At 42.1% G+C, this 17,532-nt stretch overlaps 1 protein-coding gene across 3 annotated transcripts in view; it reads left to right on the top strand.

Moving 5' to 3' along the window:
• The window catches only part of PRKCE (protein kinase C epsilon), a 308,568-nt gene that overhangs the window by 205,361 nt on the left and 85,675 nt on the right, over positions 1-17,532 (top strand). For all 3 annotated transcript variants that reach the window (XM_064158377.1, XM_064158380.1, XM_064158379.1), the window contains exons 7-10: positions 1,129-1,271; positions 2,711-2,807; positions 5,095-5,309; positions 6,603-6,776. In XM_064158377.1, the coding sequence (XP_064014447.1) occupies positions 1,129-1,271; positions 2,711-2,807; positions 5,095-5,309; positions 6,603-6,776 (629 nt within the window). The remainder of the gene's footprint in view (positions 1-1,128; positions 1,272-2,710; positions 2,808-5,094; positions 5,310-6,602; positions 6,777-17,532) is intronic.

Here is a 17,532-nt window from a genome sequence, read left to right as displayed (position 1 = left end):
ATGAGTGAAGTAGACATTAGCCTTGTTTTCCTTCCACAGCCTGTAATCTAGTTCTTCTCACCAAAACATTCTAGCTAGCTTCAAACTAGCACACCACTGAACTTTTGTCACCAGATACACATGTGCTGAAAAAATACCACGTGTAACAATTTGGTTTTGCTCTTCTTGTGAGCTGAAAGGTATTTGAAAAGGAAAAACACCTCCTTTCCAAAGCACACTGTTACAGCTGCAGCTACGGTGCCTGTGCGTGGTCTTGAAGGAAAATGTGGTTTGTTTCTTTAGGGCTTCTATAGTGGAATCATTGTTGATGAACATTGTAATGAAATGCAGCTTTATAAATGCATGCTTTTGAGATATTTCCTTTTTTTTCTCTGAAACGTAACGAAGTTAGGAATTTGAGCAATTGAGTGTTAGTCTAGTTTTTGATGACACTTGCAGTTTGGCTTTCCTTATGCCTTGCTCCACAAGAGGGCAGTGATGTCTAGGATAAAATATGTCATCTGCTGCTAACGGATCCATGCTATGCTGTTTTTAATGGAGCTATACGTTCTTCCTACACCGTATCCTGGAAGCAGTATGATCTTTTTATCTCTTATTAGTGAGCTACTTTCAGGAGATATATAAGAGGAAGAATGTATTAAATCGGTTGCTATCTAAAGAAAGGAACATCTACTGTGCTAAAGACCTACTGTGGTTTTATGCCTGTTTACATTAGGAGTTAATCTACTTGAGTAAAATAGAGTAAGAAGTAGCAATAGTACCTGAGGAACTGCTTTTGTGCTTCGATTATGAGAGTAGAAGTGGACTGCTAAATCCAAGCTATGAAGGACTTTTCTCCTAATTCAAATTCTATTTAAGGTTTACTGAGATGATTAGGTAGGTTAATTTGTTCAGAGTACTGCATGAAAACACTGCTGGACATGATCACAGCAGAAGGATGCTAAGTAAGCTACTCGTAATTCTCTATTGGCATTGATGTGTCAGCACAAATCCAGCTAAGTATTTTTCTACTGTAGTTTCATTTATTTGCAAAAGTTATTGGTAGTTCCAAGAAGGTCTGATTTAAGTAAGGGAAATGCATGCCAGGGTAGTATTTAATTTGATGCATGACTCTGTATTTCATTGCAGTTTGCAAGATGAATGTACATCGACGCTGTGAAACAAATGTGGCACCAAACTGTGGAGTGGATGCTAGAGGCATAGCTAAAGTTCTTGCAGATCTTGGAGTCACTCCAGATAAAATCACTAATAGTGGTCAGAGGAGGAAAAAGGTAATTTTACTATGTAGTGTCACATAAAAAAAGATGAGATAAACATGACTGTACTGCAACTTTACTAACTGGGCTTCTGTACCACTCTTTTGACTTGCAGAGAGTTTTTTCTTAGTCAGTACAGAGCTAAGACTTTAGCTTTTGCTTTGTAAGCACAAATTGTCTGTTCTGAATTTTGATACCTTATTTTGACCTGCTACAGTTTTGCAAGCTTGGAGTTTGTATATAATCTGGCAGGATTTTCCTTTTGTCATTTTTGTAATTTAGAGGAATATCATTTGACAGAAAGAAGGTGGCTGGCACAGCAGTTTGTAAAAACAGACTGTTCCTTCTTTTTGGATTCATAATTGATTCATCGAGGCACACTGCTAGCCTACAACAGGACAAATGCCAATAAAAGACCACCGTGCTGTTTCTCTTGAAAAGCAGGTGGTTGCCAGTTGGTGGTTCTAGAGTAATCTTCACAATTGTATGAAGAACTAGACTGTTCTAGAATTAAAAAAGCATAGGTCCTCTCAATTGCAACCAAAGCAGATGGAATTATTCTGGATGGTTTATGTAGCCAGTATCAGAAGTTGGCCACACTTTCTGTTTGCATGATTGTGACAACAGACCCATTGTACTCACTGATAGAAATAAATCATAGAGTCATAGAATGCATTGGGTTGAAAGGGACGTTTGAAAGTTGTCTTGTCCAACCCCTCTGCAGTAAGCAGAAACATCCCTGACTGGATCAGCTTGTCCAGAGCCCTATTGATCCTGATCTTGATTGTCTTCAGGGATGGGGCCTTCAACCACCTCCCTGAGTAACCTGTTCCAATGTTCCACCACCCTCATAGTAAAGAACTTCTTCCTAATGTCCAGTCTAAATCTACTCCACTCTAGAGTAAAGATATTGCCCCTTGTCCTAGTACTTCATAGCTTTGTAAGCAGCCTCTCCACAGCTTTCTTGTAAGCCCCCATAATTTCTTAAAACAATTACATTTGGCTCTGTGCATTTTTTTGATTATCATACACTTGGATCCCATGCATGCTGTTTGAAAACACTGCAGAAGCTCCTGGGGAAAGGTGATGCCATGTTGTTACTGGGTTGATTTGCAGTGCTTGCTGATACCTGTTGTAGTTAAACATATTTGCCAGGTGGTAAATATGGACTTCTGGTCAGTATTAAAAACCTTCCCACTTGCTGGGTGTGCTTATTACATTTATCTCATCTTAAGTTCTTTCAGTTGCCAATTCTTCCTTGGTATATATTATAGTCTCCATTTGATGTAATGTTATCTATTGTATGGTTGAGGTTAAGACAATGAGAATGTACCCATAGGGGTACATCTTCATTTTCCTCCATACTTCTACCTGTGAATTAATGTTGTTAAATTAGATTTCCTCTTGGCATGAAGGATCTCATATCTGAGTGCACCTTTTGGAATTGTTCTTAGCTAATTGCAGGTGCAGAGACTCAACAACCAGTTCCTGGAAGCACTTCATCAGAAGAAGATCGGTCAAAATCAGCACCAACTTCACCGTGTGATCAAGGTCAAATATGTCTTTTTATTGCCTAACTGATAAATATTGCATATATACTGTGTATTGTGTTTTCCTGCTTTATGATGAGGAGTTAAAAAAGCTATCAGCCCCAGCCTTTCTAGAACCCAATCAAATCACCAGACAATGAAGCAGTTAAATTTGTGAACTACCAAACCTTTTTTAAAAGACCTGCTTCTCATTTTGTCTAAGTCTGTGAAACTAAGCAGCTTTTATAGGGAAAATTGTAAAACAGTCATCTTAAAATATTGAGTCCTTGCCTAAGCAAATACCTTTATTTGAGGAAGTTATATGTTCTACTCTAAGAGTGAGGACATTTGAAATAGAACCACAGATCTTCAGAGAGCCTTTATTTATCAGGAAAACTTCTATCTGTTAGTGAAATAAATAGAATCATAGAATTGTTTAGGTTGGAAGAGACCTCAAAGAGCATCCAGTTCCAACCCTCTGCCATAGGCAGGGACACCTCCCACAAGAACAGGTCACTCAAGGTCTCATCCAACCTGGCCTTGAACACCTCCAGCGAGGGAGCAGCCACAACCTCCCTGGGCAACCTATACCAGCGTCCCACCATCCTCACTGTAAAGAACTTCTTAACATCTAGTTTAAATCTCCCCTCTGCCAGTTTAAACCCATTACCTCTTGACCTGCCATTACAAGACCTTGTCAATAGTCCCTCCCCAGCCCTCCTGTAGACCCCCTTCAGGTACTGTAAGGCCACTCCAGGGTCTCCTTGAAGCCTTCTCTTCTCCAGGCTGCAGAGCCCCAGCTGTTGTAGCCTGTTCTCATAGCAGAGGTGCTCCAGCCCTCTGAGAATCCTCGTGGTCTCCTCTGGACTTGTTCTAACAGAGTTCCATGTCCTTCTTCTGTTGGGGTCTACAAAACTGCACAGAGTCTGAGGAGAGCAGAGTAGAAGGGGAGAATCTCCTCCCTTGCCCTGCTGGCCATGCCTCTATGCCACAAAAGATCAACTTTTGTGATAATAGAATCTTCCTTCTAGTTAGGCTGTGCCAGCATGATTGTGTCATCTGCAGAGACTTGTTAAAATCATATTTCCTTTCAGTGATTTTTTTTTCATGCACAGATTTGGAGACAGCTATTTTAATCTCCATTGATATGACCTGATTTACCTGAGCCAAACAGCCTGACAGAACATACGTCTGACCAGCACTTTTTGAATCTGACCTGACTGTTGTTTTTAAAAGCCAAACATCTGTGAGGTGTCTTGTGGTATACCATCAAATGGGCAAACTGATGAACAGGAAATCTTTACACCAAGATGTGCAAAGATGGACACTTTTGTGTTAGGGTCTCAATCTTATCTTCAAGGAAGACACTTTCAGAGTTCTGTAAGGCTCTCAGTCTAGAAGTTATTTGAATTTGTCAGCCTTTTGGTTTCACAGGTAGTATTTTGATTAAATCATATTTTGTAAATATTTGATCTTTTGCTTCAAATAAGAGCAAAGAATTTGTCTAAATATATAGTCTTAACCCCAGAATGCTCAACACAGTGTTCAAGGATGCTGAATGTCCTTTCATAGGATCATAGGATGTTAGGGGTTGGAAGGGACTCAAAGAGATCATCAAGTCCAACACCCCTGCCACAGCAGGACAATCCTATCTAACACAGATCACAGAGGAACACATCCAGACAGGCCTTGAAAGGCTCCAGAGAAGGAAACTCCACGACCTCCCTGGGGAGCCTGTGCTAGTGCTCTGTGACCCTTACAGTAAAGAAGTTCCCCCTTGTGTTGAGGCAGACCCTCCTGTGCTGCAGCTTACATCCTTTGTTCCTTGTCCTATCCCAGGGAGCAATGAGCAGAGCCTGTCCCCCCCTCTCCTGGCAGCCTTCAGATACTTATAAGCATTTATCAAATCCCCTCTCAGTCTTCTTTTCTCCAAACTAAACAGCCACAGGTTCCTCAGCCTCTCCTCATTAGCCATGCCCTCCTGCCCCTTCATCATCCTCGCAGCCCTCCGCTGGATCCTCTCCAGCAGATCCCTGTCCCTCTTCAACTGGGGAGCCCAAAACTGAACACAGTATTCAAAATGAGGTCTCATCAGGGCAGAGTAGAGGGAGAGGAGAACCTCTCTGGACCTGCTGGACACACTCCTCCTAATACAGCCCAGGATCCCATTGGCCTTCTTGGCCACAAGGGCTCATTGCTGTGCCACGGGTAACTTGTTATCCAGTTTCTCAAGCCTGCTGTAGATTAGCACAAGCTGTTTTTCTGACTGTTGTTTAAACCAAGCACTTTTTTTTCTCACATTCCTACAGAAATCAAAGAGCTGGAAAACAACATTAGGAAAGCATTATCATTTGATAATCGGGGAGAGGAACACAGAGCAACTGCTACGACATCGACTGACAACCAGCTTAATAAACCTGGGGAGAATGGTGAAAATGGAGAGGTCAAACAGGCCCAGAGCAAGCGAATAGGCCTGGAAGAGTTCAACTTCATAAAAGTATTAGGAAAAGGCAGCTTTGGCAAGGTTAGCAGCTTTGATTTGTGTTGTTTGTTAGGGGGTTTTTGCCGATGTGACTGTATTCACAGTGACATTCAGGAAAGTGCTTCTATCTGTTAGGTAAAAGCAGCTTTAACTCTGCAGATCTGGAGTATCAGCCTCCGGATCAGCTGACATTTCCTCTGTTTCAGCTCACTTTGCTAACTGGGTTCCAGTCTTCTGAAACATAACATCAGTGTTTTACTGTTTGAGGACACTGGTAGTGAAAACAGGCATAGTCAGATACACACTGTTCAACTAGATAATTAATTGTGGTCAAACAGGAAAAAGCAGCCCAGTATGCATGTTGTGGAGTTCTGAGTTCATTCCCTTTCTAGATAATACCCAGTTCAAGTTTACTTATTTAACAGAACAGTTTGTGTGCTTGTTTTTCTTCAGTGGGTGTGCTCAGTGCTGGCTAGTAGAGGCAGAACTCCAGCATTTCCACTCAAGTGGAAGTTATGCAAGAGGCTTAGGCAGCTGCCCAAAGGAGCACATATATAGCAAAGGTAGAACTCACCAGATACCTTCACACAGCAGGGAACTGGTGAGGGCATAAAAGGCATTGTTGTGTTGGCAGGGTTGGTAGGTTTTCTTTTCACAATGCTGTGAACTAAGGAATCAAAGAAGACAGAAGCAGTCTGTTTCACAAGTACATTCCTCATTCCTTGAAATAAGGGAGCTGTAGATACAGGGGAAGAAGGATGAAGAAGTTCTTTCATCTCCCTGTTTTGTAATCAGTTCTCTGAAGATTGCCATGGCTCCAAGACAGAAGTCACCTCAAACAGAGCATAAAACCTTAACCTCAAACAGTGCTAGTCGTTAAATTCAACAACTTTAAAGCATCTAGAGTGGTACATAAGATGGCATGATAAGTTTATCACACACAAATCTTGCTACAAAAAGTAGGAGATAAATGTAGGAAATAGATTTCTGTTCTGTGCCAGCTTCTTTCATTTTTATTTTCTGAGACCTGACTAATAGGCACTCATTAAGATACTTAAGTGAGGGGATAATTTTTTTTCATTTTCTGCTTGCTTGACTCAAAAAATAGATGCTGTCTGTTTCAAATTTAAGCACCAGAGATAGAGTTTTCTAAAATAACATTGCTTTGCTTTTCATTTTATGTAAATATATACATAACTATGTAGATAACCACATATATATGTAGATAAAACTTCATTCAGTGAAGTGTGCCAACTGTCTTTTGTGTTTCCAGTGCAAACTCATGTGCAATTCTGAATTTGTTACTCATGCACATGTAATTTCTGTTCATTTTAGGTAATGTTAGCTGAGCTGAAAGGAAAAGATGAAGTATATGCAGTGAAAGTCTTGAAGAAAGATGTCATACTTCAGGATGATGATGTAGATTGTACAATGACAGAGAAGAGAATTCTGGCATTAGCACGGAAGCACCCATACCTAACACAACTTTACTGCTGCTTCCAGACGAAGGTAAGCCACCTGAGCCTTATACCAATTTTTGGCCAAGGAGCAGTGTTCACTATTTCCAGAATAAGACAGCAACATGGAAGTAGAGCAGCATCGTGAAAATATTTCTGAGAAGAATTTGCTGTTTCATAGAATCATAGAATCAACCAGGTTGGGAAAAAACCTCCAAGATCATCCAGTCCAACCCAGCAGCCAGCCCTAGCCAGTCAACCAGACCATGGCACTAAGTTCTCATCCAGACTTTTCTTGAACGCCTCCAGGGATGGTGACTCCACCACCTCCCTGGGCAGCCCATTCCAATGCCAATCACTCTCTCTGCCAACAACTTCCTCCTAACATCCAGCCTAGACCTCCCCTGGCACAACTTGAGACTGTGTCCCCTTGTTCTGTTGCTGGTTGCCTGGCAGAAGAGACCAACCCCCACCTGGCTACAACCTCCTTTCAGGTAGTTGTAGACAGCAATAAGGTCCCCCACGTGCTTCCTCTTTTCTAGGCTAAACACCCCCAGCTCCCTCAGCCTCTCCTCATAGGGTTTGTGTTCCAGGCCCCTCACCAGCTTCATTGCCCTTCTCTGGACACGTTCCAGCACCTCAACATCTCTCTTGAATTGAGGGGCCCAGAACTGGACACAGGACTCAAGGTGTGGCCTGAGCAGTGTTGAGTGGAGGGGAAGAATAACCTCCCTTGTCCTTCTGGCCACACTGTTCCTGATGCAGGCCAGGATGCCATTGGCTCTCTTGGCCACCTGGGCACACTGCTGCCTCATCTTCAGCCTACTATCCACCTGTACCCCCAGGTCCCTTTCTGCCTGCCTGCTCTCCAGCCACTCTGTCCCCAGCCTGTAGCGCTGCTTGGGGTTGTTGTGGCTGAAGTGTAGAACCCTGCACTTGGCCTTGTTCAATCTCATCCCATTGGCCTCTGCCCTCCCATGCAGCCTGTCTGGGTCCCTCTGCAGGGCTCTCCTACCTTCCAACAGATCAACACCTGCTCCTAGCCTGGTGTCATCTGCAAACTTACCGATGCAGTAGTACTGAATAGGAGCTCTGGCTGTTATTAAGTAGTGCAAATACTATTACCTTGTAAATACCAGGAGATGGCAGCAAATGACTTTAATGTAAAAAAACCCAAAAAGGAACACATGAAGAAAACACAGGAAAACTACTGACCTGCCATTTTCTGGGTTTCTTCTGTATGCTAATAGAGTGTATCATTTCTTGAATTAAGGGCAGCATTCAGAATAAGAATTCTGAAGTTGTCTTACTGAAATTAAGATTTTGGCAGAGCACACATCTTTTCCATTTTCTTGTGCTATGTGGTATAAAAAACGTTCAGAAAACAAAGGAATAAGGTATACAGCTTATTGAATAAGTTTCTGCAGTGCTACTACCATCCATATGCTTGAGCAGGGAGAAAGGAAGGCAGAGCGAGCTGATAATGAGCGCCTGTTCCCATGGCGTGTTCCTTGTGTCCACAGCATAACACTGGTTTTTGTTTTGTAGTCTCTTGTTTCTCCCTTGTCATTCAGCAGAGCTGACATTTGTTTACATAATTGTCCAGAAAGCTTTATGGACATAAAAGAACCCCACAAGGTGACTTTGTCTTGTCAATAGAATACCAATCATATGTAATTGTATTTACAGAAGCAAGAGCCTAGAGAATAAACCTTATGAGGAGTAAATGAGGGAGCTGGGGATGGTTAGTTTGAAAAAGAGGAGAGACTTCACTACTGTCTGCAACTACCTGAAGGGACATTGTGGAGAGGTTGGAGCTGGTCTCTTGTCAGATGTAATTGGAGACAGAACAAGGGGGAATGGCCTCAAGCTGAGACTGGGTAGATTTAGATTAGATATTAGGAAAAAGTGTGGTCAGGCACTGGAATGAGCTGCCCAGGGAGGTGGTGCAGTCACCCACCCTGTGTGTGTTTAAGGGTTGTTTGGATGTGGTGCTTAGGGCTATGGTTTAAGGTGAATCTTGTAGAGTAGGGTTCTAGGTTGGACTTGGTGATCCTGAGGGGCTTTTCCAAAGTGGATGTTTCTGTGATTCTGTGATCTTTTATGTTTAGAGTGCCTGATAAAATGTTTACTATTTCAAAGCATTAAGGTGTAATTTTTGATTGCTAAGCTAAATGCAACATTTATTTCAATGGGATGAGTTTTTGACCTGTAGGGGTGTTAGTATAAGTATGTTCTAAATAAAACACCTGAAAAGCAGTCAAATTCCTTCACATATCCAGATTGTTTTCTTTCAGTAAGAAACTACATTTGAATTGTATAGTATTGAATTGAATAGTATTTGAATTGAGTATAATTTGAATTAAGTAGAATTTGAATTGAGTAGAATTTGAATCCATTTAATGGGAAATATTGGTACTTTGAGCCAGTAATTGAACTGGCATTTTGAACAATTAAGAGTTGTTTATGGTGTTCATGAGTGTGTATAGGCACATGTGCAAATACCTGCATATTCATATACTATACCCAAAACGATGTATGTTGAACAACTGCAATGACTATGTGTCTAAAATTAGAGGAAAGCTGTGACTGGAGGATCTTCCAGCCAAGTTTTCTAGAAAGATAAAAGAGCAGTGGAAAAACTGTAGTAAAAATGCTAGTAGGGTCAAGATTGTTGTGCATTCACATGTGCAAATAACAAATATTTAATGTGTTTGTACAGTTCTTAAATTAGTAAAAATAAATTAGTGTTTTATATGCTTTGCATTTGACCCAAAGAAGTGGCTCAGAAAGGTGTGTATACAATTAATGCCTACAGAAAGTGTTTTGTGCATTTAGACTTCCATTTCATTTGAATCTATACATGAACATGCTCTTTACATGTGTTGTTTTCAAAACAATAACTTGAGTTGGGTGTATTATTTCATATTAAGAAAGCAATAAAATGCTAGTACTGAGCAGAGGAATGAACTCAGTGAACAGAACAGACCACACTGCCAAGTCATAGATAAATGTATCAGCAGCCTGGTGTGAATCACTTGGCAGAAAATTGGTTAAGATCAGCTTTCCATTGGGTGAATTGCCACAGAAGGTTCTCCTGCCACTTGCTTTGGTTTCCTGGAGATTTCTTTTCTTTTGTGTTTCTAATCTGTTCTCCCTTCTTTTGTATCATGTTTTCTTTCCAAAGCTATTCATCAAAGCAAGATAGCAGAAATTCTTCTCAGCATCTTCTCTCTTCCCAGATCTCTTGTCCAGAGAAAAAGTGATTTGTGGCTTTGCTTGAAGTCAGTGAAGCTGATAGTGAAATGATTTATATAGCTACAAGTAATAAGCTAGTGACTCTTGTCAAACAACTTAAACTACACCAAGAGATAGCAAATCCAATTAAAAATCCACAATGAAAGGTTGTTTTGAACGTGGCCTATGAAAATTTGGTGAAGAACAGTTTATAAAGAAGGGGGAAAAAAACAAAACCTGTAAAAGCAAAAGCAATGTATCTGTTAAGAATTGGGAATGTTCAGCCTGGAGAAGTGAAGGCTCTGGGGAGACCTTAGAGCTGCATTTCAATATCTGAAACAGACCTACAGGAAGGGTGTGGGAAGGACTGGTTAGAAGGGCCTGTAGAGACAAGGGACAGTGGTTTGAAACTGGAGCAGGATAGAGTTAGGTTGCACATCAAGAAGTTGTTCTTTACAATGAGAGTGGTGAAATACTGGAATAGGCTTCCTAGGGATATGGTTGAGACCTCATACCTGGAAACATTCATGATCGAACTTGATGTGGCCCTGGGCAGCCTGATCTAGTTTAGTTGGATGTGTTGACTGCAAGGGGGGGTTGGACAAGATGACCTTTGAGGATCCCTTCCAACCCAATGCAATCTGTGAATTGTTTATGAATTGCAAAAACAGGAAACGTACCAGGAAAATTAGTCACTGAATGATTCCATAGAATCCTAGAATGCATTGGATTGGAAAGGACCTTTAAAGATCATCTAGTCCAACCCCTCTGCAGTAAACAGCGGCGTGCCCAACCCAGTTTGCTCAGATTCAGTGGGAAAACAGGTAAAAACATTTACTCTGCGGTTAAAATAGTTTAAGTGACTCAAAAGCTGTTATACAATAGAGGTGAAAACGTACTTAACAGCAGTGTTTCATTACTTGCACTTTGATCGCATGCTGTGCCATAGCTGCTGTACTTTGCAAAACTGGTCCCTGAAGAGATCATGCTGGAATTAAATTTTAGAATCATAGAATCAACCTCCAAGATCATCCAGTCCAACCTAGCACCCAGCCCTGTCCAGTCAACCAGACCATGGCACTAAGTGCCTCATCCAGTCTTTTCTTGAACACTTTCAGGGATGGTGACTCCACCACCTCCCTGGGCAGCCCATTCCAATGCCAATCACTCTCTCTGGCAACAGCTTCCTCCTAACATCCAGCCTAGACCTACCCCAGCACAACTTGAGACTGTGTCCCCTTATTCTGTTGCTGGCTGCCTGGGAGAAGAGACCAACCCCCACCTGGCTATAGCCTCCCTTCAGGTAGTTGTAGAAAGCAATGATGTCCCCCCTGAGCATCTTCTCTAGGCTGCACACCCCCAGCTCCCTCAGCCTCTCCTCATAGGGTTTGTGTTCCAGGCCCCTCACCAGCTTCATTGCTCTTCTCTAGACACCTTCCAGCACCTCAACATCTCTCTTGAATTGAGGAGCCCAGAACTGGACACAGCACTCAAGGTGTGGCCTGACCAGTGCTGTGTCCAGGGGCAGAGTAACCTCCCTTGTCCTACTGACCACACTGTTCCTGATGCAGGTCAGGATGCCATTGGCTCTCTTGGCCACCTGGGCACACTGCTGCCTCATCTTCAGCCTACTATCCACCAGTACCCCCAGGTCCCTTTCTGCCTGCCTGCTCTCCAGCCACTCTGTCCCCAGTCTGTAGCACTGCTTGGGGTTGTTGTGGCAAAAGTGCCGAACCCTGCACTTCTACCCATAAAAATATTTTTCCCCCTACTATTGTCTGCATGTTAAAAGCAGTGTACATGTTCAAAGTGTAGCTCCTGAGCTGTCCTGCAAGTCCATTCATTTCTTTCCTGTGTTCCACTGTTGTTAGGAAAAGATTCACCACCGCACAGTGGCAGAACTCAAGGATGCCCAGGAATAGGCTGTAGTGATTCTGTTATGACCATGTTGATCCCTTAACTGTTATGTTCTACCTGCTGGTTTATCCTAGACTGTGAATGCCACTCTTCAGGTACTATTCCTTTCTCTGTGTTTGCATTGTTGCTAGCACACTCTGGGTGATGCTGCAAGGCTGGTGTTTATAAAGCTGATGTTTAGGAGATTTTATTGCCATTTCAGCTGTCATGCTATTCCTTTGTGAGTTTAGCAAATCTCTAGACCTCTTTTTGCATCAGATCCCTCTACAAAATCCAAGAGTAAGCTCCATCCTTCCTCTACTCATAGCTTGTATTTAAGTGTTTCCATGGAGGATTTGGAAGTCCAATAGTACATTACTATTATAATGTCCAAGGATCAGTACAGAAAAGTCAAGCGTTGCAAAAGGTGATAAACTGAGTTAAAGTTAATTGCTTTATTTGCATTGGAAAGTGTAAAGGAAAGGGAATCATATGCTTACAATGTCTTTAAGTTAATGCTTAGAATGTCTTTATGTTAATGTTTATGATGCCTGAATTAATTTAAGAAGAATCACTTTAGGATATGACCAAAACTGCCTTTAGTAATTTGGGAGGAAGTCTTACCTCTCTTATGTGTGTTTGTACCAAACCATAAATGTCTTCTGCAACAGTAGCTCAGAGTAGTGTCATTTATGATAAACAGTGCAAATTAACCTAACTGGCTGGCCACTGCTACATTCATCTGGGACTAATCAGAGTTTATAATCCATTTTACCTGGTATTCTTGTGTTGTTATTGCTAAGCAGCTAAAGCCATTACACAGATATTGCTATATGGCTGTAATTAGTTTAACACAAGTTTGCATTGCCTTTTATTACTGATTAGTATCAAATTAGAAGATTTTTAGGGCTCAATTCTGCTCATTATTATCCCTGCTTCAGTGAATTTGTACATGTGTGAGACAAAAGACTAAATTAGCCCTTGTTTTTTTTAGCAACTTCAGTGCTAAAATATTTGGATGCAATTTGAATAGAAAATTACTGACAAAGATTTCTTAATGGCAAGTGTTAACCATGGTTAAACAATAGAATAAAATGGGAGGTAAGCTTTCGGCAAACATTTATAGGTACTTATGTTGGTGTAGCAATGTATAGAATTTAATGTTCAAATGTAAGCTTAATGATTTAACTGTGTATGCATATACAGACAGTGTGCAATAGTTACCAGCTGGCTTCTAGAGGCAGCTCATGGTGTAAGAAATTAGTTGATACTGACTCATTCTTCAGAGTGTTTCCTGAAGCAGTAGAAGTTAGAGTAGTATCTGGTCATGTTCCATGTGTCATACAGTCAAGAAGCCATGTAAATACATGACAATTTGGCAGAATAAGGCTTTTCAGATGTTTGAGTAGTGCATAAGTTAAATTTAAATTTCCTGTTGACTGTTGCTCATCATGAATGCATTGACCTTGATCATTGTGTTGTCTAAAAGTAGGCACTGTGGTCAAGAACAGATGGGTGAAGCTGATGATTAAATAATCTGGTCATTGTCTCTCACACACACAAGGCCCTGTATCCAGCATGATGGTTTTGGGAAACTTGCTATTATGCTACTCAGTTATTGGTAGCTGCTCTTAAAGGATCTTTAAAGCCTGGTTAGCTCACTGAAGGTTCGTTGTTCACATTAGGGTTAAAGTTCACGTCAGGCTATCGGTGCAGACAGGTTCATCAAGGGCCTGCAGGAGAAATTACTTCTCTAGCATCAATCAGAAGAGTATAAGTGCTTCTTTTTCAGGCAGGAAGTACTTTCATTTTGTGATGTAGCACCCAAACTGAACAGGACTCTTTCACACTCTCTCAAAGCTAGGGCTTGTTCCTAGTTTGCATGTGTACAAGTGAGTGCTGCAGCTGCAGCTCCATGGATTGCTTTGCTGTAACCAACTGAAGCCTCAACAACCCCAGGAATAGTCCCGAGTCCAGAACTCTCTGCAACTGTCATCATGAAATAGGTGAGGGTAAGCTGTAGTTTGCATTGATTTTACTTAGTTCACAAGAATCACAAGACTGTCTTTGATTGGAAAAGACCTCCAAGATCATCCAGTCCAACCTTCAAACCAGCACTGCAAAGTCACCACCACATCTGATTAAAACACTTTTGTCTTTCTAAGTAAATTTTACATTTTTTTAAGTAGTGGATTTGTAGTTATTAGATCTGTAGTTAAAATATAGTTAACTAATGTCACATCTTCATTTTGTTAGGCAGAAAAGCATTGTGCAATCAGTCTGTACTGTCAGTGATTGTCTTGACTTAATGTTTTCAGTCCAAGACATTACTTAAATATTTCTTTCAGTCTATCAGAAGTGTGCTTCTTCCCTGCTGCAGGCATAATAAAGCCCTGAGTATTTTGTATCTCATGTCTTTTTTAATGCCTTTCCCATCCCATCAGTCTGCCACAGCATGGCAGGCTCAGCCCCTCATCCTTAGCTCTCACTGTCTTTGGGGTCTGTCTAGAGCTCCTAAGACACCCTAGTTATCATCTCTGTGGGCCAGCACTGCTAAGGTCTTCCTCTTCTTTCTGGCTGTGTCATCCTCCCTCAGTGTTGCTGCATTTTAGTGTCATATCTGATAGCAGCCACTGCTCTACTGTCTGCATTTTAGGGTTTTAGAGTTAACCATATCAGTTGTTCACTGTGTTAGAAACATCTTAGTGCAGCCAAATGTAAAATTCAACTTCAAGTTTTTAATCCTGATGTGGTCATGTGCAGGCAGGAGGGATTTTTAGGATAATGGATGGAGCTAAGGGCCTTTTAGGTGCTGTTTTCATAGCTCTCAGACAGAGTAGCTGGAGCTACATACTGCACACTTCTCCTCTTGGGAAAATAGGTGTTTCCGTAGTTGAGACATGTTTGAAGGAATGTTCAGCCTATTTACAGGATCACAGGGTTGGAAGGGACCCAAAGAGATCATCAAGTCCAACCCCCTTGCTAGAGCAGGACCATACAATTTAGCTCAGGTCACAGAGGAATGCATCCAGACAGGCCTTAAAAGTCTCCAGAGAAGGAGATACTTTGCCAGTAACGTTCCTGTCTTGTGCATGACGCTTCAGTAGAGATCAGGAATATTGTCATCCAAACACGACAAAGTGGATAACAGGCTACGAACAGAGCTGGAGCACACTGATCACTTACTGGGTCCACCAAAGCTCTGGATAAGCTTTGTGCTATGGCTGTGTTAGTATCCTTCTGATTGCTTCCTCTTCTGTCATTCCTAATCTTACAACAGATGAGTACTGTTCCTCATCCAGCCAGAGCAATGGCCAATACTACTTCATAAGATAAAAGGGAATACAGAAACACAACAGCCCTCCCAGAAACCTGAGTGCCCAGGAGGGGCTCCCAACTGCCCCTTCCACCTTCTCCCACCCCTCAGCCTTACACCAGACGTTGCCTTGTGCCCCAGGGAATAATGAAGAGTCAGCCAGGGGGTTTAGGAAGCAGAGTGGATTAATCAGAGAGATGGAGGGTGAGGTTAGAGACAAATGCAGCCCACAGCCCAGGCCCGAACTGCCTTATCTATGTTTACACTCTTGTTCTTATACATCTCAGCAAGCCTATGTGTGAAGTAGACATTACCATTGTTTCCCTTTCACAGCCTGTAATCTAGTTCTTCTCACCAAAACATTCTAGCTAGCTTCAAACTAGTACACTAGCCTGACAAGAAACAGGAAGATCATACCTAATGAGATTTCTGGATCAGAAATGAGGGAGTTTTAGATAGGAATCTAAAGTTAAAGAGGCTTAAATGTACCAAACCTCTGAGCTTTTGGAAACTTGCCATGAATCTGTGGGAAAAGTCAGAAAAGAATTATTTCTGGGTGATATGCCTGAGGAGATTAGCTACTTTCCATAGTGCAGTTCAATGTGGTATTATATAAAACACTCAGAGTGGTTCAAATATCCCTTAGGTTAACGTAATCTTTGCTACATGTGTAACTCAGTATCTCAGTGTTTGTTTCACTTTGCTTTTTAACTGGATTTAGACTGATTTTGGTTAAGATGCCACAGGAGCCTAAAATATCACCGAGTTCAGGATGTAATACGCAATGCAGACATCATTAAAATGTGTCAACCATTATCTGGTTGCACAATTAACGTCATTCTGCAAATAGCATTTACAGACAGGAGGTTTCTTTGGCCTTTTTTTTTCTATTCAGAGAAAGGTGACTTAATATCCATTAGTAATATGTTGCTTTCAAAGTTGTTTACATTCTTGAAGGAAATGTGGAAGTTGCTGCTTGAAGAGGCTAGAAGACATAGGAGTTTGCAGGTTCTTTTTGAGAATATTCATGAGGCAAATGCTAAATGACATCATTCAGGTAGCTAAGTGAATATTATGTCTTGACAAACTGAATTCTTAGGAGTCTACCAGAAAGTACAGTGATTGTATGCGCCAGGTAGAGATAGAACTTCTCTGGGCTTTTTTTGCGGGGACAGAGGTTGGGTTTTTTTTGGTGTGGGGTTTGTTTTGGTTCATAGGGGTTTTGCTTGTTTGGGTTTGGTTTTCGGTTGTTTGGGTGGGGGATGTTTTGGTGGGTTGATTAGGTTTTTAATCCAGAAAACCAGAGCCAAACTGCTAGTGTCTTCACAGCTCGGGAGGCAGCCAGGAAGTTGGCTGCTGATACGGTCTGAGAGTGACTGGTCTAGATGTCACCGACAGCTCTTGCAAAGGACCCCAAGGCTTGCCAAGTCTGCAAGTTTGCACAGAAGGGTGCAAAAGTGGGGAGAACCATTCAAAAGTAGGGATAGAGTAAAGCCGAAAGCCATGCAAAAATGTAGGAGCCGTCCGAAAGCAGGGACGGTCCAGTCACGGCAGGAACCTGGCAAGCCAGAGCTCTTTCAAGGCACGGAACTCTCAGGGTGGGAACCGTCGAGGGGTTCTCAGGTGGGAACCTTTTCCCTCCTCCCTTGCTCTGTTTATCCTTTTCTAGGCGAAGTGTCCATTTACCATTTTATACTGGGCACAAAAGCCCAGCCAGCCACCAGCCCCATTCCAGCACAGGCTCCCACTCGGGTCAGCCCAGCGCAGAGAGGCACTGTTTGCTTTCCCCCTCGTGGGCCTGGTGGGGAAGCAGTTTTCACACCTTCTCCCATTCAAACACGGGGCAGGGCCGAGGGGAGAAGAAGGCAATTTGGGGTACCCCGGGCCAGATCTCAAGTGGAATGTAAGCTATCTGGATGTGGACTTTAAAGGACAGAACAAGAAATTGGCCAGTAGGCTTCTATCAAACACAGCATTTAATTTGGCGAAGAACTGGAGGTGGCAAAGCATTTGTGTAATCGTGTGCACTGATGTTGGTACTCTCCAGACACATCAGCCTTTCAGTAACTTGCAGCTCTTTGTGTATTCTCTTTTCTTCAGGTAATTTTGCCTGAACATTCTCAAATGTCCCCTGTAACTGCTTGATGCTATCTTCTCACAGGCCTGTGAGCTCTCTAGGCAGGATCAGTTCCACTCCCTGGCTGCTGCTCTGCTTAGCATCACTGCCAAGCGCATGGTTACTGAAGTCTGCAATGTTGACATCTTCTGTTTGAACAAAGCCTGCCTCCATCAGATAGACACAAGTCTGAACATGCTAGCTACCCTTAATTTGTGCCTCACTGTTACAGGGGTTCTTGGC

Source organism: Pogoniulus pusillus, chromosome 18 (genome assembly GCF_015220805.1).
Source record: "Pogoniulus pusillus isolate bPogPus1 chromosome 18, bPogPus1.pri, whole genome shotgun sequence".
Lineage (NCBI taxonomy): Eukaryota > Metazoa > Chordata > Aves > Piciformes > Lybiidae > Pogoniulus > Pogoniulus pusillus.
This window is presented reverse-complemented; position numbering and strand designations above follow the sequence as displayed.